Source organism: Urocitellus parryii, chromosome 2, assembly GCF_045843805.1.
Source record: "Urocitellus parryii isolate mUroPar1 chromosome 2, mUroPar1.hap1, whole genome shotgun sequence".
In the NCBI taxonomy this organism is placed as follows: domain Eukaryota; kingdom Metazoa; phylum Chordata; class Mammalia; order Rodentia; family Sciuridae; genus Urocitellus; species Urocitellus parryii.
Genome location: NC_135532.1, coordinates 147,060,011 through 147,082,815, shown reverse-complemented (window position 1 = coordinate 147,082,815; position 22,805 = coordinate 147,060,011). Strand labels below are relative to the sequence as shown.

The window sequence follows — 22,805 nt, the reverse complement described above, 5'->3', positions numbered from 1 at the left end:
TCATTCAATTTTTTCCTTTCATAAGGAAGACAGTACTTTGACAACACTGAGATCTGTATGGAACTATGTAGCCTCTTCTTCCATCTAGTGGTGATAGTGTACTATTACCCTTTAAGAGGCCTCTGCTTCCATCTAGTGGTTATACTGCAGTATTACACCATGAAGAAAATTGCTGGGCTTCAGTGCCATGCACTCACTTTCCTCTAAAAGGGAGCAAGATTCTTCCATGTACCCATGCCTATGACAGCGGATTCTCTATCTCAGGAATGGTGTGAAGGGAATGAAAATAGAATGATAGAATGGAGTGATGCTGTACTGGAGTTCCAGGAATGCTAGGAACCAGAAGAGAAAACAGGATTGCTGTGTGAGGCGGTCTTTTGGGTGAATAGAGAATTCCCCCTACTGTATGTACTTGTCACATTCGATTATATTTCCAACATACCAAAGCAATTAAATTTTTAAAAAATCAAAGCAAATGAACTAATCACTTAATGTCTCTAAAGTCTTAGTTCATTCACACAGTTGGCCCTTCATATCCACAGCTTCCTTTCTATGGATTCAACCAACCCTAGATCCAAAATTTTCAGAAAACAATTGCATCTGTACTGAACATATACAGACATTTTTTTCATCATTATTTCCTAAACATTACCGTGTAACAACTATTTACATGTATACTTTACAGTGTATGTACATTGTACTGGGCTTTATAAGTAATCTAGGAATGATTTAAAGTATGTTAGGCTATGGGTGCAGATTATATGCAATTGCTATGAGGAGGAGAAGTAGTAGTAGTAGTTTTGAAGCAAAAAAAAAAAAACCACACATAAAAGCACCCAGACATGGTGGCACACAGCCTATAATGTGTGCTGTGTAAGCATCCTTGGATTTTAGCAAACTCAGTTGTCCTAGAAACTATTCTCCACTAATACCACAGATGGTAGATAAAAGATAGAAGGATGGGGGAAGGGTTAGTCTAAATGATTTCCAAAGTCCCTTTTATTTCAATATTTTATGACTACAATTTCAGCTCAATGTATTTTGCCTTCGTGACATCCTGAAGCTACATTGGGAAACTTCTGGGAGCTTGGGATTTGTTTAGATTAGACATATTTAAGAAAGGTTAAATAAAACTTCAGTTGTTTTGTTTCTTTCACTTCCCCTTTTTAGGTATAATAATAACTACATATTCTGAGATGAATATCAGGGATAAAGCCATGCTATTCCAAGTTTTCTCTTTGGCTCCTTGCCAAAAAAAAAAAAAAAATCAAACTGCCTGACATCACCAGAGTGGAAGAAGAGTGAACAGGAGGCAATTTGTGCAAGGGAGAGTGTAAGCTATTACAAAATTCTCCAGGGATCCTATGACTCATTTTGTTTCCTGGTAGTTACCGCTTTCTAATTTTGACAGATGTGGTTTTCTGCTTTTTTCCTTAAGAAGCTTACTGGGCTTGCAAAGGAGAGTACTAACGGGATAAGGTTAAGGAGCCAACTCAGCAGCAACAGAGACAGATGCTTTGTTGTAATTGAACTAAAACCCTAAGACCATCTATGAGCCAACTCTTTCTAATTTAAGACATTGCCTTATTTTATTGTTACACAAATCATTTTCCACATAAAATTAATCACCAAAAACATAAACTGCTTTTGTTTCTTCCTTAATGCTAATATTCATATAAGTAGTTGGCACAGAAAATGTCATTCAATAAAAAGGTCAGACAAATCCTCATCGCTGATTTGTCTCTACTATGCATAAGGAGACACCCAGGACATCCTAACAAGATTGAAGTGAAGAGGCATATGATCTCTCAAATATTTCTGAAAACAATTGCCCCCAAAGCTCCACTGAGCTCTGTAATGCAGACAGCTACTACTTTAGAGGTTCGTTCTTTTAGGTGAAGCTGTTGCTTCTAGGAGTTCCTTCTTAATGTCTTGCTTATTCTTTATCAACTACTAATGTTTCATCAAAGATAGTTTTAAGATGGTAGGTTGTAGAATTTTGATGAGAAAGATATGTTAAGCACGAATTGACCTGTCAGTCAGAATTTCCCCAACTGGGTATCCTGAAGGAGCACTTCTGTAAAAATATTAGTGACTATTGTGAATTTTTTTCAAGGGGGATTTGAGGTAAAATAAGTTAGAGAAACACAGAATTAAACAGGGTTTTTCCTATAGTCTTTACTATATTAACATTCATTCATTATTCAACAAATATTTATTAAACACTGTCTTTATGCCAAAGAGGGTTATAAGTGCTTGCGATACCCCAGAGAATAAAACAGACAAATATCATTTCCTTATAGAACTCACATTCTAGCAAGACGAGACAGACTGAACAATATATTTCATTTTATACATATACATATATTTTATTGTATATGTAACATATATTTTACTGTATAGGTATACATATATTTTATTGTATATGTTATATAGTAATATAATATAAATGCATATATATTATATATATATATATATATATATATATATATATACATATGTATTATATAAAACACACTAAGTGAGGTCTAAGAGAGACTGGTAACACATGTTTGAGAAGGAAAAGAAGTATATTGATTTTTTCAAAGGGTGACCAGAATATGTTTCAAATAAATAAATGACATTTGAGCAAAGGTTCAAATTTGTTAGGGGAATTTATAATACAGATAATCTGGATGATAAGAGTTGGAATTTTGAGATAAGAGCCAAGACTAATGATATAAAATTGGGAACACTTGGTATTTAGATGATTTTTGGTTTGGGTTTTCTAAGATGTGATTTCTTTACAATTCTTTTTCATTTGGATTTTATATTTAATTGGCCAAGAATTGTATGTGTGGCCTGCAATGTGATGTTTTGATAATTGCATCTATTGCAGAATGATTACAGGAAGCTAATATATATATCACCTCATGTTCTTAACCATTTTTGTAGTGAAAATATTTAAAATCTGCTCTTTTAGCAATTTTGAAATATGCAATACACTATAATTAACTACGGTCGCTGTGATGTGCAATATACTTTGTAAGCTTAATGCTCCTAACTGAAACTTTTAAGTCTAAAGACTTGATGATCACTAAGGGATTGAGTTGCTAGACAAGACAAGCACCCAAGAGCTTATGGCCACTCCAGTGTTATAAGATCTGACATAAAAGGGAGAATTTGATAATCAGACTGAGCGAAAATGATCAGAGAGGGAGGAAAACAAGAGTAGAGAATCCCAGAAGTCAGATGAAGAAAGCATTTCAAGATGTGGAGAGAGACTAGATGTGCCAGTGGTCCCAAAAGATGGAGCAAGATAGGGATGGAGAATAGGTTTGTGAACTTACAAACTCCTTGTTACTAAAAAACAAGAACACTTTCACTGTACCACATAATGAGAACTGTGCCTCTTTGATAGGGAAATAAAATGTATAGCACTCCACTAACTCATTTAGCACAGAACACTTTCCACACAACATCTCCAGGGTAGCCAAGAACTTCTCTGGGAAGTGCTGGTAAAGATCATGGGTACTCAGGGCAAACAGCAGATCCAAGTACTGGGGCCAAGGAGCCAGAGCCCCGGATCCCATCAGAATACTGAAGTGGAAGATATTGAAAACAAACTCTGAATGAGATGTTACCACAGTGTAATTCTCTATCCTCCAAAATGACAGTGATTAAGACCAGCAACTGTTCTTATTGTCCTTCCATTGACCCAACAAAGAAGAAGAATGCTTACTGACAGAGAAATACATGAAAAATTGTCCAAAACTCTCTAGCTACTGAGGAAATTAAAATTAAAACTACAACAACCATTGGATTGGTTAACATTTAAAAACCTGATAATGCCAATGTGGGAAAAAAAAGGGTTTTAAGAAATTTCATTTAGGCTTGGGTTGTGGCACAGAGGTAGAGTGCTCGCCTCACACATGTGAGACCCTGGGTTTGATCCTCAGCACCACATAAAAATAAATAAGTGAAATAAAAGTATTGTGTCCAACTACAACTAAAAAATAAATATTTTTTTAAAAAAAATTTGAGAAATTCCTTCACAACACTGTATTCTGGGAAGAAAATGACATTCTTCCTAAATCCTAGTGAACAAGTCACTTATTACTTACACTGCTCACCTTGTGGTATTCCAGTTGGAGAAATTTAATTTTACTGACATATGCATTCACTGGTACTTTGCATTACATGCAGGGAATATTTCCAGAGAATATTTCTGCTTGATGTGGGCAAGTATCTTTAGGAATGCATACGTACATAAATTAATAGTAACAGTATGTGCTTTGCACCCTGCTCAGGACTAAGTCATTTCTTATTTATTAGGTTGCTGAACCTTAAATTGAACCACTTTTGGGGGGGTAGGGTGCTGGGGATTAACTCAGACTCAGGGGTACTTACTCAACCACTGAGCCCCATTTTGTATTTTATTTAGAGATAGGGTCTCACTGAGTTGCTTAGCCCCTCACTTTTGCTGAGGCTGGCTTTGAACTCCCAATCCTCCTGACTCAGCCTTCTGAGCCACTGGGATTACAGATGTTCACCTCCATGCCTGGCTAAATTGAACCACATTTTTTCTCAAATATTGAATAGGCCATCATCTTAAAATATGATTGTTTACCCGATAAAAGTAATAATTTAATATTTTGTTTGTGCTACAGCAGTCTGTATGCTTTGGGGGAGAAAAGGATTCCTTTCTGGATTAAAATGAGTCATAGGGTTAAAAAAACAGTCTTGAAATGTGTAATTAAGATTAATGATCATATTTTTCTCATATTAAGCATATTACTCTACAGAGTCATTAAATTTATTCAAATGATATTGCATTGGATTAAGAGGATTAATGCCTAACCTCACTTCTTTGTCTACCCAGGACTGCAGCCCAGAGTTTATTGAATAGGGAAGGGATAAAGCATCTCACTAAGAACCCTCCCTGCAAAGAGGGACTCAAGGTTGTAAACCGAAAATGAAAAATCTGCCTTGTTTTCTTTAAATTTCAGATGATCTAGGCAGACATGAGCCTGTAAATGATGTGACTCTATCTAATCTACTGAAACTAGGGCAGTATTGAAGGCAGTGGCTCCTTTTCTTTTCTTTTTTTTTAACTTGGCATGCTATCTATTTTTTTAAAGATACATGAAGAAGAAATCTCAATAACAATACTAGCTGCATCCACCTGCATTCCTTTCTTCTGGAAGAGATGGTCCTAGCTTCCCAGTTGATCTTCTTCACCTGCATCTGGATCACATTAATATCAAATGCTTTTGCTACTTCTCACACCAAGAAGACCTCCCACCGGTGCTCCACTTCAGTGAAACACACCCGGTAAGACTCCACAGTTTAGTCCATGCAAGTATTTTCTGTTTTTTCTTATCAGCTGCTTCAGGCCTATTGGAAATCCAGAAACATATCTCTAATGGAAATACATCTTTGTGGCAGTGTCTATCTCTGAAAATAGCATTCACTCATCAAAATAAGTACCCCCTGGTGGACATCAGAAAGAGAAAAATCCTGCATCTCTGCTAGAGTTTGTATGCTTATTTTTAACCAATTTTTGGAGAATATCATTAAATGGTTCATGTAGGGATCCTCTTTCAGAAAACGTATTTCTTCCATGAGTAATACATTTATTATTAATAATGACATTTAATGTTTCTTCAGATTTTTTTTAGTAGAAAATAGTCTAAGTGGCAACTTCTTTTAATGTCAAGTACTATCATATAGAATCATATATTGAGATAGTATCAAAAGGCATTAAGGCCATGTGTTGTCTTTGGAGAATAGTTCCCACACATTAAAAATACCCTCCCAAATATCAACACATCACCATTGTTATTTTGCCATAAATAACTCCAAGAGTTTTCTGGATATATGGTGAGGAAGGTACTTATCTGTTCCGGTGACCAACCCATCACTCACTACTTGCTGTGACTTTGCAGATTTTAGCACTACAGTTCCAAGAATCCCTTCCGATTGGCACCTGAAAATATTGGTCACTCTATTACCCATACATGCTTAAAAAACAAGGAATGTCTTTGGGAAGGTCTCCCCTTTTTACAAAATTTTGAAAAAAGACCCAAAAGGAGAAAGTGAGGGAAGAAGAGGAGTAATATCCTCCAGTCAATTCTGGCAGTCAATGAAGTGACAAAGGTTTCAGCCAGATTGCTCTCACACCTTGAATATTTATAAAAAATATTCACCAGAAGATTAAGAAGGAGAATACAGGATTGTAACATTTGTCTTCTGAAATTTTAATGGACCAACATTGAAAGGGAAGAGTGACTAGAGTCCTGACTTCTTGCTCTGCTCTTAAAAATCAAGGCCTTCCTCCCACATTTTCCTTCCATTCTCCCAGACTCCCGATTTGAAATGAGGTAAGGTCTTGTACAGTTTAACCACTTCAGAGCCTTCTCTGGGGGCAATTAGAAAAGAAAATATTTGGGAACTATAGTATTCTACCACCAAACTTATGTGGGTTTTTTTCCAGATTACTTACACAATTCATGTAGTATATTTTATCTATTTTTAAAATAAATGAAGACTGCTTAAATATCATGCGCCATTTAAACTGTGGGGGATTTGTCCAATCTGCAGAGTAAATGTTTAGACAAGAAGAAAATTTGTTGTAGAAGCTAATCCACTGTCGTGGCCCACTGTCAATGGCAGAAACTAAGGACGGTATTGAACGCAGTGTCTCTGCAGAAAAATCTGCCCACTGTCCTTTTTAGGTGTCTTTTAAGGACAGTAAGGGAACATAAATTCTCTGTGGCAGGGTGGAAATTTTTCTCTTCTGTTAAGTGCCTCGTTTTAGATCCCATTAAAAGGAAGAGAAAATTTTACAGACTATGCAAGCCAGATTTCCTCCAGAGGAACCACCCCCCTCCAGGTTTCTGCTACAAGAGGTCTAACATGTTTGTTTTCGCTTCTTTATATCCTGAATGAAATGCCCCTGTGAGCCACAAACTAGAATACAATTCATTAAAATTTATATCTGCTTCTTTTGTTCTTCAAAGAAAAATCCTGTAGGGCACTGGGGACCGAGTAAACCAGAAGTAGCCACTTAGAATGAAACCAGGCACTTTCCCTTAGTGAATAATTCAGCCAGCCAATTTCTGAGCTGTCACTCAGGATCTCTTGTGCAAATTCTAAAGCATTTGACAAAAAATACATAAATTACTATACAGGGTAGTTTTTAGAGAAAAGAGCCCAAGATTTATTATGCGAGGGTTTTTCCCCAATATCCAACCTGATCACCAACAAATAAGAAATGAATGAATTAATAATCTACCCCTTCATAATGCAAAAGAACTAACAGAGTGAACATGAAAGGAAGTCATGGTCTTCCTTTGAAAATTATGTAGTGCATTTTTATCCCTCACTTTGAATTTATACACATCATCTTGAACCTACTTTCATGCAATCTAGCCCTTAAGTGCTTTGTTATTAACTATTTTCATTGGGAATATGACCTTATTTGTTATATGAACATTCACTTTTCTTAATCTAAAGATTTCTTTTAAAATCTTTGCTTCAAAAATGTCCTTTATTTCTTAAAAACAAAGCAGGGGAGAACGTGAACAAAGAAAGTTTTGGCAAACGAAAATGTCCCTCTTTTGCCTGAGGAGAAAATCTGGCTCCCTAGTAATGCAAAAAGGAGGAGATATATAGACTCATTGAATACTTAGTCTTTCTTTCAACAATCTTATTGAGTGACCTTCACATGAAAGTGCTGCGTTGGGGGTTGATGATACCATGGAAATGACACACTGACCCTGGCCTTAAGAATAATCAGCAGAGCACTAGAATCTGTGCCACCAAGCTTGATAAATTTTCATAAAATTTGTATGCTGTTAAAAAAATTATTAAAAATTAAGTTGTACAAATTTATAATTAAATAAGTTATTTTTAATTCAAAGGCAAATATTTAACTCACCACTTCCTAATTACTTTACTAAATTTGCCTATCGTCTAAGGTCTTGAGATTATTTAGGCTTAGAATATCTCTATGGTAGAATTACTTCAATATGCCATACCATATCATCTTATGCCATACTGGATTAGTCTATAATATGCTAGTCCATAGTATTCCGTACCCTATTGTTATGTATGTACTATAATAGGGACAATCTCTGTCTTGAAGTTCAGTAACTTGTGGAAGTATTCTACTTCATGGAAATAAAACAAAATTCACTTGATATAAATAAATACTACAAATCAAGGCTTTTTTAAACCTGGAGAGCCACTTGTTAAACAACTATCAATATCTCCCTAAGCCCACTGTAAAAGTCAGTAAGGACCTAGAGATTGCAAATTCAAATGCAACTGCAAGCAAGTAAGACTGAAGAGAGAAGTAGAAACTCCGATTGCAGGATATATGCTCTTCTGAGGTGTGTCTCATCAGGTTCAGCCTCCTCTTATAAGAGAATCTGAGCACAGTGTTACCAGATATTCTGATTTTTCAAAGGAAACAGGAGTCCCAGTTTTCATATGAGATTTTCCAATTTAATACATCATGGGAGATATCCAAAATATGTCTGCAGACTAGCTCTTAATCTGGTCCAATTTTCTCATTTTGCAAATAAGGAAACTGAGGCCTCACCACTGAACTTGTGTGCTGACAGAGACCTAAGGGAGATATAGGAACCGCTGTGTTTCAACTGGAGCATTTTTCATGGTTGGCTCTTTCACAGAAACGTTCATCTGCATTAAAAAATGGACTATTGAATAAAGTCAAGTATGCATTCTCAGAATTCAGGTGTTCAGGAGTCCTTACATAAGGCCACAAGTGTCACTCTATTTAATGTGCCATGTCCTCTCTAAGGCACCTCACAAGCATCAGGGGCCTGGAAATAAACATTGGATCCATAATTATGAAGATTTTCTTAATCAAACATTGAACCAACTGATTTTCCCACTACTTTTACTTTATTCCTTGGATTTGCATCTATCACTCTAATAAACTTTTTTGTTATATTTTGTATTTTTCTAAAGAAAAATAATGTCTATAAAATTATTTTAAAGTTTGCCTATATGCTTGGAACAATAAACTGCGCTTCAGTGTGCACTGGTTCATATCAAAGTGAGAAAAAATAACCATGTTAACAATAAGACATGCTTCTAGAATGACAAGAAGAGTGATAAGGTAAGCAATTCTAGAGAGAAGGTCCAACTTGGTCTACATCATTTATAAATCATTACACAAATAACACTATAACAGTAATGGGTTTTTGCATGGAAAAGTACCAAAATAATCTCCATTATGCTTCTCTTTTCTAAATTGAGTTTCAATCCTAATTCATATACCTGGTTAAAGTTACAGCATAGAAAGTATTTTATATTTTCTTAAATTAAGCATTTTCCTCATTGTTTCATTGATACTCTAATATTTTTCAACACTTCATATTACTAATTGGAATTAAAGAATGAGAATTAATTCCTTCAGTATTGAACATTTATTTTCAGCTTTGCACTGCTATAAGTAACAGCAATAAATATTTGCACTCATGTTTTTATTTCCTCTACTAATAAAAATTATAATTTTCTGGAATTGAATTACTGAGTCAAAGCATATAAAATATCTTTATGGCTCCTGAGATTAAATTCTAAAAGAGTTTTCCAATAATTATTCTCCCACCTTCAAGGTTTAAATACTCCCATTTCATCATATCCTTATCAGTATAGGGCACTAACACTATTTTTTGTCTTCTATGCATTAGTAAGAATAAAATAGTAGTTGTAGTTTTAATTGGTGTCTCACTGTTAACCCTTTCAATTAAACTTTTAAATATACTTGTTAATTACAACCTCCCTTGGGTAAATAGTCTATTCATGTGAGGCCTAGTTGTTTTTAAGTTCTGATTCTAGTGGACTAATCAAATATACAGGTCTCCAAACTCTTGGGAAAACAGTTCTGTAAAGCATCCAACAAAGTGTGACTCAATTAATATGAGATTTTTTTTCCTTTCATTAATGAGAGTCTAAAGCATCAGAATGAGTTAGGTGTTTTTGTTTTCTGTCAACCAATTCCAGTACTTTAAAAATCTTTCCCTAGTATGTCTTCTTCAAAGACTTTCTTAGTTCCCCTGAGACTTCAGACTAAGTCCTAAGTCAAAGTCCTTGGTCAACTATTACCAAGATGTACACCTCTCTCTAACAATGTTCACAGCACTTTGTGGGCTAAGGCAAAGACTAAGAATGCTGGTGTACCCGTCTTCCATCAATTGAGATTTCTTTGTTTGATCCCATCAGGACTTCTGGAAGAGCCTTTTTTTCAGACAGAAGTTATTCAATAGCTTTCTCTCAGTAACTATGAAAACTGAAGTCATTTCTTCTAGAATGGGGAAGAGGCCAGAAGGTACACAGAATGGTTTAAAATATTGCATACCTGGAATAAGACTAGAAAGTTCTGGGCTGAACCTTATGCTCTGCACATATAAGTAACAGAAATAAATATTTGCTGTTCAGTAAACGTATTTGCTTCTTTTTTGTTTTGTTTCTTTCTTTATTTCATTAACTTTTTAATGTATTTTGATAATCCAGAGGCCTTTAAACCAGGCATCTATATTCCTGAGGTTTATCTCTATGGGAACATGCAGGCTACCTGAGAGACTGGTGGACATGCATAGTTTTTAAACAGTTTAACTTTCTTTTGACCTTTTTGCTAAAACTCCACCTGAAAACTCAGCTGTCTTCAGTGATTACTCTGTCCAACTTGAAAAAGTTAAAGTGTACCTCTCTCTCTTCCTAGATCCTACTCTGTGCATGGCCCCAGGGTGTAATAACTTCCTGGGAACAAAGAGACATTCCCCCCACCCAAAATGTAAAGGGATGACTGTATGATACATCCTTTTCCAAACTAGATGATTTACTATTTTTTTGCTTTCAACAAAACTAGAGAGAAAGAACCTAATTAATTTGTTAGTTAAAACCCATTAAAAATGACTGTTGATATATAATACAATGTGAATTTGAAAAACATGTCAGAAGAAATTTAAATAATTGTTACATTGCTAAGACAACATTAAAAATATTAAATTCCATATACTTATATATGAACAAATGTTTTCAACATTTCATCTATTAAAAATAAAAAATAGAAACAAAATTCTTGATAAACCCAGTTTCATTCTAGCAATAAGTAACATCTATTCACTTATACATAAAAGAATTAGGAAAAATATACCATCATTCCATAAACAAATGTGTTTCCACTAAAATTTCATTCTTAATTTTAATAAGAATCAATATTTACTTCAGCCATGCTTTGCTTTGTTTTTGATGGTTATAGAAAACAAAATAAAACAAAAAGCTAATTTCAATCTACACACAGTTTTCTTGAGAAGACATATTATAGGGTGGTTAAAATTCTATGGAGAAGCCGGGTACAATGACACATACCTATAATTCCAGCAGATCAGAAGGCAGAAGCAGAAGGATCTCAAGTTCAAAGCCATCCTCATAAACTTAGGGAGGCTCTAAGCAACTTAGTGAGACCCTGTCTCAAAAAGGGGGACTTGGGGCTGAGGGTGTGACTCAGTGATAAAGTGCCCTGGGTTTCATAAAGTCCCCTTTGTTCAATCTCTGGCATTTACATACGTACATACATACATAAATAAATTTCTACGGGGGAAATAAGATGGAAAGACAAGTTTGAAGAAAAGAAAGAGTAATCACTAATTATAGAAACACTATAAAATTTCTAATATTTTAAATAAGAATTTGCTTATATATTTTTAAGTAGTTCAAATTCATTGGCTACATTTAAATGATGAATATAAGTTTTCTCTTATTCATAAATATTTAAGTAATTTTAAAACTTATGACAGAAAAACTGAAGAGGTCTATTTAAGTATATGTGGAGAAGCAGGTAATCTCCAAAATTCCTTTAGAGGGTAGGTATACAAGCACCAAATTCCTTTTTGGGAAATAGATGAGATTTAAAAAATGGTAAAAATAGATAAATATGGAACATGTAAGAAGAGCCCTTAGGTCAAAAACAGATGCCTGTGTTTTCAAGTGTTGCCAAGACAGCATTTCACAACAGTCTATGTGTTCAGTGTTCTTGGAATTCTTAATTAAAATTTATCCTTTTCAATCTCATGGAGAGATAAGTTTTATAAAAAGTACATTAGTGACATGTCATTTAATAGTATTATTAAAATATTATTAGCAAAGGAGTAATTTTTTTAAGTTGACAATGTTACATTTCCATTTTTCTTAAAATAATAGCAAATAAGTAGCTTTTATTAAATGTCCACTATTTTCTAGGGCAGTGGCTCTCCTGAGAAATTGTTATAATGCAAATTCTCATATTCAAAAGCTATTGAATCAGAAACTGTGGGCATCAGGCCCAGGAAACCAGATGTTTTGGATGCATGCCAAAGAAGATAATATTTACAAAACATCTGCCATGACGCCTTGAACATAGTAGGCATTTAATAAAACCTAGCTGCTATTACTTTTTAAATAAATAGTTCATTTTAGCTCCCTAGAAGATTTTTTCTAGTTTAGCTTCTTGAAACAAATAGTTCTATGTGTTCCATTATTCATAAGATAAAATGTCTTGACATATTTAGAGTCAAACTTAATGCCTTCTACCAACATCAGATTTTTTTCCTCCCAGTTTCTTTATTCCTATCATTAGAAAAAGTATGTCTGTTGACCTCAGAGATTTCCAGAAATTGCCCCATTGAAAGACCACACTGGATGATCTCAGGAGAACACATGCCCAGACACATCTCTTCAACTGCTCACAAACTGAAATTCTCCCCCATCAAAGTAATTTTACTGAGTTAGAAAATTGTCTCCAGCTGGGCATGGTGGCGCAGGCCTGGAATTCCAGCCTTTCAGGAGGCTGAGGCAGGAGGATTCCAAGTTTGAGGCCAGCCTCAACAACTTAGCAAGACCTTGTCTGTAAATAAAAATAAAAAGGGCTGGGGGTATAGCTCAGTGTTGAACACCCTGGTTTCAATTACAGGCACAAAAAAAAAAAATTTAAATCCTCAGTACCCCCCAAAATAAATAAATAAATACATTGCCTCCAACAGTCTAGAGTTAAAATTGACCTCGATTGCTTAAAGAAGATATTTGTTTATCCAGATGGATATTGGGAATTCAGAGTAACTAGATTCACCCAGAAGTCCCATGAGAGTCTTGCCTTACTGTGGCTGCAGACCACCATGATATTTTTCTAGAAGGGGAATCTGAGGAGGGTCTCCTGCACAAGAAGACTGCAGCTCACAAAGGAGCTGGGCTCTCCCAGACACTGCCTCCACACTCACAATGACGCTGGGAAGCAGGTATCTCAGGGCAAAAGTGAGTCTGAGAATCCAGCAGTGTGCCCAAGTTCACAGACCCAGGGAGACAGGACTTTGTTCCCACATCAGGACACTTTCAGAGAGGCCATCGTCACCTTGCCTTTGCCCTAGAGAACTATGGTTAAAAATACACTTTACATCCTTCACAGTTTGGCTTGCGTGGGTCCAAGCATTGCCATCCCTGTGTCCTAGAACCTCTGCAAGTCATTCTGCCAGTATTTCAGCCTGCTCCCAAATTTTCTTTTTATTTTGTCTTTGTAAAACATTTTTCTCATCAGTTTACAATTTTGCAATGCTTTTTTTTTTCCACTGTTTTAATACAGAGACTGTTCAACTTCAGTAATCCCCAAAATTATGTAGTGACTTGGTTGTTTCCATGAAAACCGATTTAGTTGTTCTGGGATGGGGGTCCATGAATATGTGAATGTGAATTTTGACCACCTTCACCCAAGTAATTGAGATATCCCAAGACTATCAACCAGATTGTGAGAAATGTTGCCTATTTGGACATGAAATCTATACTCACTGTGTCATTTCGAGTGCTCCAAAATTTGGTTTATCATACCTGCTCCATCCTTACATAATAAAGAGTAAATATTGCTATTTGCATAATATGAACTCAGGAAATGAGATTTTATGTAATTATTTCAGAACAGGCTATGTTGAGCACAGATGGATAACATAAACAAAAATATCCAGAAGTTAGCCAGACAAAGTGGTACACCATTATGATCCCAGTGACTTGAGAGGTAGAGGCAAGAGCATCTCAAGTTCCAGACCAGCCTCAGAAACTTAGTGAGAACCTCTGCAACTTAGCAAGACCCTGTCTCAAAAGAAAAAATAAAAAGGACTAGGGGTTGTAGCTCAGCAGTAAAGTAAAACCCCTGAGTTCAAGCTCTAGTACCCCCACGAAATTCAAAAGCATGTATATCTCAAAAGTATTATTTTTCTTTTGGGGTGGGACAGCAAACAAGAAGCTAGAATGAGGAAGGATGACAGTACCAAAGTGAGGCCCCTGAAATATAAGCAACTTCTCCACATAGAGGACCATGATTTTGCAATAAGACCTGGATTTGGAGGTGAGTATTATCTTTATAAAACTCATGTTAAAACTCATTGTACTGCTAAAATGGAGTTAAAAATTAGAAGCAATTAAGGTCAAACATAAGACCATCAGTTAAAAAAACTTACAATAACTTCTTCTGAATGAGAACAATTAGAAATTTATCCATTTTAACTTGAATGAAATCGACACAGGTCATTAAAATGGGTTGGAAATCATAGTCTAGAACTTACTGTGTAATTTATTATCATTAATAACATTAATGATAGTAATAATGAGAATTACTAATCATACATTTATTACTTTTCTCAAAATAATAGGATTATAAAAAATATTTCAAAGTTACCATAAATGGTATATTTGTTGTTCAGTTTCAGTTTGGGGGGTTGGGGGGAGAAGGGTACTGGGGATTGAAGCCAGGAGCTTTACCACTGAGCTATACAACTAGCCCTTTTTCTTTCTTTCTTTCTTTATTTTTATTTTGAGACAGGTTCTCACTAAGTTGCTTAAGGCCTTGCTGAGATGATGAGGCTGGCCTTGAACTTGCAATCCCCCTGTCTCAGTCTCCCAAGTGGCTGAGATTACAATCACATGCCACCATATGTCTTGCCTCAATACCAGCTTACTTCTTTATTCACGATGTATAAATTCAATAACATGATGTTAATTATGAAATCTTGTTCAATATTCTTATGAGCTAGAATGCCTGACTTTCATGGAAGAACTATAGTATATCAAATGCCATGGCTCCCTATGAACCAATTTTGCTGAACTATTGTTGCTGTTTGTCACTTTTAATGATTAAAATTGATAACCAAAAAAAAATTAGGTAGTGTGTTAAGCCCTGAAATGCACTGTTACTTCACTGTCACAGTGATCCTATGGAATAGGCACTATCATAACTCTTAATAATCCAGTGTGGAAACTGTGGCTTAGAGAGTTTGGGAGATTTGCTCAAGACCATGGAAGTAGTAAGTGGTAGAAAAGATGCATGACAAGTCAGGGGAATGGGAGGAGGCCCTGGGAGAGGTGTGTGCTTGGATCAAAGTGTATTCCCTTCAGATTCTTCCACATCACTGAGGGCACCAAGTTTTCCAGTAAAGTGCAGGGTGTGGTGAAATCAACCAGTTAAAATGAACTCTCGGAACCCAACTGATTCCCTTTTCATTGACCCCTTTGGAGACTCCACTCCAAAAATTCCTGAACTGACAACTTTCCAGACTCCTGGAAATCTGCAGCTAGAGCAGTGTAGATGAGGGGGAGAAGCAAGGTCCTCTGGCTATAAAACAGAATAACTTTTGATGAATAACTAACAACTCACCATTCAAGTGGGGTGGAGGACATTTCATCCTCCTGTCATATTGTGTTTATGGCCAACAGGCATGTAAATGCCCTCCATACATAATTTGTTAACAGGAATTTTTTTTAAGTATGTTAGGTAGTTGTATGTTGAGGGCTATTTTGTCATGTTTTGATTTTTTTTTTAATTTTCTGGAATCCATTGGGTTGCAACACTAAGAACTTGATCTTAACTCCTTACATTGGAGACTCAAACTTTCCTGAACATCTGAATCACATGAAGGGTCCTTACCATGCCCCACCCACAGCACTTCTGAAGCACTGGAATGGGGTGACTCCAACAATTTGCATTTCTAAAAATTTCTAAAAATTTTCTTGATGAGGCTGATTCTGCTGGTATGTGAATCACATTTTGAGAACCACTGCATTAGATTACCAGCATCACATTAAATGTTAGTGAGTTTAATTTTTTTGTTTTTTGTTTTCTGGTTGTTTCTGACACTTATTAAATCCTAATTTAAGATTGTATAGGACTTGAAACTCACAAACTTAGAACTGTGTTCATTTTCTTTCCTCCTAGTATCTCTATCTCTCTATCTCTATCTATATCTATATCTGTATCTATATCTCTTCCCCCTCCCTTCCTCCTTCCTTCCCTTATCGGTCTCCCTCTGCCTCTCTTTCTCTCCTTCACTATTTCTTAAATATATCATCTTTCCCAAATTCCAAAGATATTTGAATTTTCCACTGTTCTCAATGGACTGTTTCTCACCCCATCAAATTTTCCCAAAGTTTGTATACTATGCCCTATAACCACCATTCAGGTGTTCTCTTCCTTGGTCTGTATGATTTTACGAAAACTTTGTGAAATATTTCTTCTATCATCACCTCTTAGAGGCCAGAAACCCAGTTACACTTGCCGGCTACTGGTCTCATTAGCCACTAGAGGGCGCCAGTGGCACGGGAATGGTTGCAACTGTCTCAGGCGCCACAGCTGGAAGCTCGACACGGTGGAAACGCCAATTCCAAAAGCTGCCCTAATTCCTAACAGGTTAAGTTCCTCAGTCAAATTACTTTCTATTCTAGAGGAAAGAGTTTCTGAAGGGATTACTTTAGGCCGCTGAAAGTCAGAGTCAGTGACAGAATCACTGTCCTTGAATGTGAACCTTGAAATAAGCAGCCCACAGACACCTCTCTCAGACTGGTACAAGGATCAGCTGCAGAATCACTGGGGAGTTCTCCTAAGTGCAGAAGCTCAGGCCCCAATTCAGGACTCCTGAATCAAAACTAGCATTGTAACAGGATCCCCTGGTGATTGACCTATGCTTGACAGTTTGAGACCTGCTGCTAGAGATTATTAAATGCCTAACCACCACTATTATCTCAAAACATATGCCTTTACTCTCCATCACCTATATCATCCCCAGCCCACAGAGCAACATAAAATTAACCCTAAAGTTCCCCTTTGTTTGATCTGTTAAGATATTTTTAAGTGATAATGTATTTTTGAAATATTCTTTTCCTAAGGCTACTTTGCAAGGTTATTAAAAATGCAATTGAAATCTGCTACTTAGGGACAGGTGGCAAATCATCTGACAATTAAGAAATTTTTCTGACAATCATAGACTGGGGCTAAATGATGCTCAAATGGCTTATGTATTCAGTCAGTTCAGGCATAAAAAAAAATTCATAATTTTGGTCAGAAGCGTCAGTCTAGAAGCTCTGTGAAATATAGTTCTTGACTTTCTCTTGCCTCTGTTCCTCTTAACGGCTCCTTATACCAGTGACCCATTTCCATGTTCCCATATGATTGCCTTCCATGGGGAAATCAGACTGCAGGATATAAAAGATGATCTTCAATTTCTCTTCTCTTTCTTTATACTTGTCCATTACACCAACACATGAACATACTTCTTCCCTCTTGATCTAAATGTAACTTCAGCACTTCCCCTGCCTTAATGTGTTTTCCTAATTAGCTTTAACATCAAAACCAGCTGCTGCTGCAGTGTTTTTTTTTTTACTTTTATAAAGCATTAGAAGATTAATTGACTCATTATGTGGAAACAGGAGGATATAAATTTAGGGGAGCTTTTTGTTTAACTTGGGTTATAAATTGCAGCTCATTTTCTTTATTTATGTTTTCCCTACCCATTACATCTCCCATAACTAAGGGTTTCTGTTTTAGTCTTATAGATGACGATTTCTTTGTTTCCTCAAAGTGAAATCAATGCAATCTCTAGATATTGGCTACTGAGTTGAAACAAAAGCAAACATTAAAAGCTGCCTGTACGGTCTCTGCCTGTCACGTAAGAGGACTGAGAGTCAGAAGGACTTGGTAATATCCCTGCCATTAACCAGCTTTGGTTTCAGGCAGAGTTGTAGGTGGCCTCTTAGTATAAGGTCCCTCATATGCCAAGTGGAGCTAAAAATGTTGCTATAATAACATGAGATAATACGTGACATAATGTATTTTAAATGAACCATGCAAATGAGATGTATTTAACCTGCGTTATTCCAGCCTGCATAAAAAGAAACAGATTGATTTTATAGCTTTATGTATATAAAAAGGTTTATAAATGTGTGTGTACCTAGTTAGTGATCCCAGGCAAGCAATGTCAGAATCAGAAAACTTGATATTTTTTCATTTTTATTATATTTTACATATAGGCTTAATAAAACTGCTTATAAAATTATCATTATTAATGCTGTTACATTTATCACTGATCTAAGAGTGAAAAGTTGTTTAAGCCATTTGGATGAGGATGCTAAGGAATTGACATGCATTTCTTCATGGAGTCTCACAACAACAGGCATATAAGGTATATATTTTTCCCTATTTTACAGATTAGTAAAACTGATATCTGCAGTATTAAGGGATTCACAGAAGTTTTGTTTAGCTTAGGCTTATTTGGCTACAAACCTCATTTTAATACATCTTTTACTGCCACTTTCTCTCTTCACTCAGCTGCATACCTGTAAAAGGAAGGATCTTGGGAATTTTATGTGGATCCAAAGTTCTGTGTTTCTGCCTCTGGCCTTCACATCCCCCGACCCTCCATTTGGTCCTCAGGGAGCCAGAGCATAGATCTTAGACCAAGAAGTGAGTTGTCACTGGACATGGAGCTCATGGGAGATATAAATGAGGGCAGGCAGTTCTGAGGACATGCATCTGCCCCAGAATTCTTCCCCAGGAGAACAGTGTAAATCTGGAGGGAGGAAAGAATAAACTATTTAGGAACTCATCTCTAATGGACAAGCCATGCCTTAGCTCCACTGTCAAACCAGCCTTCCAACAACCCCAAGGACCCAATGCTTCACCCACACAGGCTTGTCTGTGTCCTTGAAGGCAGCTCAAACATTGTTCCCCGTTTGCATAAATAGTCATCAGCAGTGCTTTTATCATCTTTCTTGTGGCTGTGACCAAAGCATCTGACAAGAAAAACTTAGAGGATGAAAAGATTATTTGGAGCTCTTGATTTCAGAGGTCTCAGGTCATAGAGGGCCAACTCCATTACTCTGGGCCAGAGGTTCGGCAACTCATACTGGGGGAGGGGCTCAGTAAAGGAAAGCTACTCAGCTCATGGTAGGGTCGAGAAGCACAGAGAGAGGCCTCAGATGAGATTCTACAGTGATCATTACTCCTCAGGTTTTATAGGTGAGGAAACCAAGCTTAGAGATGTCACTTACTATATATCACATAACAATAGTGGAGCTAGGTTCAAATTCAAGTCTATGTGGCTTCAGTGCTGGATCTTTATCTAGGTCATGCTGCTGCTTTCTAAGACCTTTCCAAATATTTCATTCCCTTGGAGTATTAGAATTAGTGGGAAGATTTACTTACTATGAAATACCAAGCAGAGCCAGAGACAAGATATTTTTATGAATTTTTATTCTGATACTCTACTAATTTGATTAAAAAGGTAAAAAAAAAGCCACCAAATCTGAATCCTATACAGGAATAATATTCAACTGTTTCCAAGTTAATACTCAATCCAAACTGACAAGTAAACAACATTATTTAGAGTTACCACTCATATTATAAGAAATGATTGATTCAATCTAGCAAGAAGAAGTTGGAGGTTAAGATGCAAGTAAGGTATTCCTGAAGGTAGAGGCAAGAAGAGATTTCAGTGGCAGAGAAGTGGCTGGCATGCTGAAACCCTTCTAAGTGAGGAATGATAGTGGTTTTATGGATATATAAAACAAAAAAGCAAATATAGTGTCCATATAGTGAAGGTAACATTAGTCAATTACTAGGGGAGTCACAGAAGAGTGACATAAACTAGCAAGACAGCTTGTTTTACACAGTGGTATGTATTTAAAAGGCCATTGAATTTATGGATTCATACATCACATGTAGCACTTCCAAGTATTATTTAGCCTAGTAAGAAAGTTTCTTAGGCCTGATTTCTATTTTTTTATTATTTATATATGAGAGAAAAATGCATTACAATTCTTATTACACATATAGAGCACAATTTTTCATATCTATGGTTGTATACAAAGTATATTCACACCAATTTGTGTCTTCATACATGTACTTTGGATAATAATGATCATCACATTTGGCCATCATTTATAATCCCATGCCCCCTCCCTTCCCCTCCAACCCCTCTGCTTGATTTCTCCAAATCCCAGAACATTGACTAAAACAGCTAGCTGGGATTTCTCTATGCAGGATTTGTATTTTTCATCAATTATTTAAAGTGTTTTTTAACTCAAGACTATATAGGCAATAAGGTTGACAGTAGGTCATTACAAAAACAAAGTATATGAAGATTATATGTTTAAGTATAAAAATTGTGTTAACATATATATGCATCAAATTTCATACTTAAACCTAAATGATAAAGCTATTAGCATCAGTGTTCCCTCACACAGAAAGTTAATTAATGCCAGAGTATCACCCAGTCTGGACTGTGTTATCCTTCAGTCTTTCTGGGCCCATGAACCTGACGCTAGGTGATCCCACTGCAACCAAGTCTCAGCAGTTCCCTGTACATAATTGCTGCAGTTCTGACTTTTGGTATAGTCTCTTCAAATGCATTCCAAGGATGTCTTCTTCTCCCCAGGTGCAGCCTTTTGTTGCTGATGATCTGTGAAGGGATCGATGTGTCTGAATCCACGGTGTCTATGCATAGCTTGGCACTGCCATCTGTGTGCTTCTAGTTTGCCAACCACTGTACAAGTAAAAGAGGCTGAGTTTTTCAGAAGGAGAGAAAACACTTCAACACTGCCCAGAGTCAGTTACTCTATGATACTCCCTGGTTGTAATATATGACCATGACCTTATAAAATGCATAATTTTTCATATGTTTTCAAAACATCAACCTTTCCACTACTAGCAATAAATAAATAAATAGATAAATAAATAAATAAAATGAAAAATAGAACTGGGGACATCACTTCTATACTACAAAAGAAAAATACTGAGAGGTTCCCAAGCAAATGACAAAGGATTATTGGAATAACATTTGTTTACTCGTATGCTTTTACTGTTATAATCGAATGTATAGTAATTCATTCAATAGAAAATGGGAAAAATTTTTGTTTCAAGAAACTCAAAAAATAATGTTGTTCATTTGCAACATATAAACAACGCACACTCTCTGTTTTGACAGTTTCCAAAATGATTGACATGCATTTCTCAACATTTTACCCATTGTTTTTTCTGTAGGGTCCCCAGTGCCAGTAGGTATAGATGTCCAGGTTGAAAGCATTGACAGCATTTCAGAAGTTAACATGGTAAGTTTCTGAAAGTATGATATCAATAGTAGCAAAATCATTGGTGTTTTAATAAATCATTTGAGTTATACATACATTAATCTTTCCTACTCTGCTCAATAATAATAGGGTTGTAGTTATTTTGTCCACTTCTACTCAGTTCTTTCTGCCTTTGATTACAATTCCCATTCCTTTCCTACTCTTCTTTTTCCTTCTAGTAGTTTTTCAGCAGTGAGGCACTGCAGAACATCATAATGTATTTAGTTATATAATATGAACTTGGAGCAATTTATTAGAAGGATAACCACAATGTATGTGCACTATGTCATCACAAAGGTGTGAGTTTACCCATAGAAAGACTACTGAATCAAGCTTCATACGCTGCTTCCAGAAGTTTCAACTGATATTAATTTTGCTTATCTGTAAACAACAGAGGATTTTTTGACTCAGGAAACTAAAAATTAAGAAAAGTGCTTCTATTTCCTTGTATTTCCTAGAAATACAGAAGAGATTATCACAATTTTATTTTAAAATGAAACAACCATATTATTTTCATGGAGTACTCTCTACCCACCACTGTCTCTAAAACTTGACACAGATCACTTGCTAATCTCAACCACCTTCCCTGTAGCCTCTCTCTGTCTCCTACACCACTTGGCAGGCTTACTTTTTAAATCTTTGCCTCCCTTACTCCTGGTTTTCTCATTTTAGCCATTTTTAGTGTTTTAATATCCTCTACTGTAATTTTTCCATTTTATTTTCCCTATTCCCAACTTAGAATTACCTTCCTTATCTACATAAGGACAAGAATTATCTTCCTTATCTACATAATGACAAGAGCCATTTTTGTTTATATAGTTTTCAGGGTTTTACTCCAAGAACCCTCCTGACTTGGCGGCTAACTTCCATGCACAGGCCTACACTCCTTTTCCTCTTCTGTTTGTGTGTTAATGTAGTCTCAGGGTTTTGTTTAGCCCCTTTTTGTTTACTTATCTATGCTAAATGAAGAAATATTTATAGTTGTAAACCTTCAGCGTCCATTTCTCTATTCTCACCTAATTTCTGGACTTCCTTATATCTGAATCATACTTTCCATTTCATTTATTTCTCCTCAGTTCCACTGCCTTTTCCACCATTGGTGCATTTCTTTTGTTTCTAGCAAGTGCAAGTGTATGACAAGGTCTCCACCAGGTACCCTAGTATGTAGTAAGATGCAGCTTCTAGCTATGCTTTGCACATAGTTTGCATTTTAATGTTGATCCTCCTGGACCTTAAGTATTAAGAAATTTCATTTTAAATGTCTTTAGATGGAGGCTGTTCCCTCTCATTGGCCCTGGAAACCAGGCCATGCTTTTCCCTGAATTCAGCCAGTCTTTGTCCCAGGACCTCTGATAACTTGCTTTCCACTAGCTCTA

The 22,805-nt window shown here is 36.1% G+C and overlaps 1 protein-coding gene across 1 annotated transcript in view; it reads left to right on the top strand.

The window, feature by feature from the left end:
* Nucleotides 1-5,188: 5,188 nt before the first annotated feature.
* Gabrr3 (gamma-aminobutyric acid type A receptor subunit rho3) overlaps nucleotides 5,189-22,805 on the top strand; it is a 44,771-nt gene continuing 27,154 nt past the window's right edge. Inside the window, exons 1-3 of the mRNA XM_026411067.2 lie at nucleotides 5,189-5,313; nucleotides 14,271-14,383; nucleotides 21,344-21,411. Coding sequence (XP_026266852.2) covers nucleotides 5,189-5,313; nucleotides 14,271-14,383; nucleotides 21,344-21,411 — 306 coding nt within the window. The remainder of the gene's footprint in view (nucleotides 5,314-14,270; nucleotides 14,384-21,343; nucleotides 21,412-22,805) is intronic.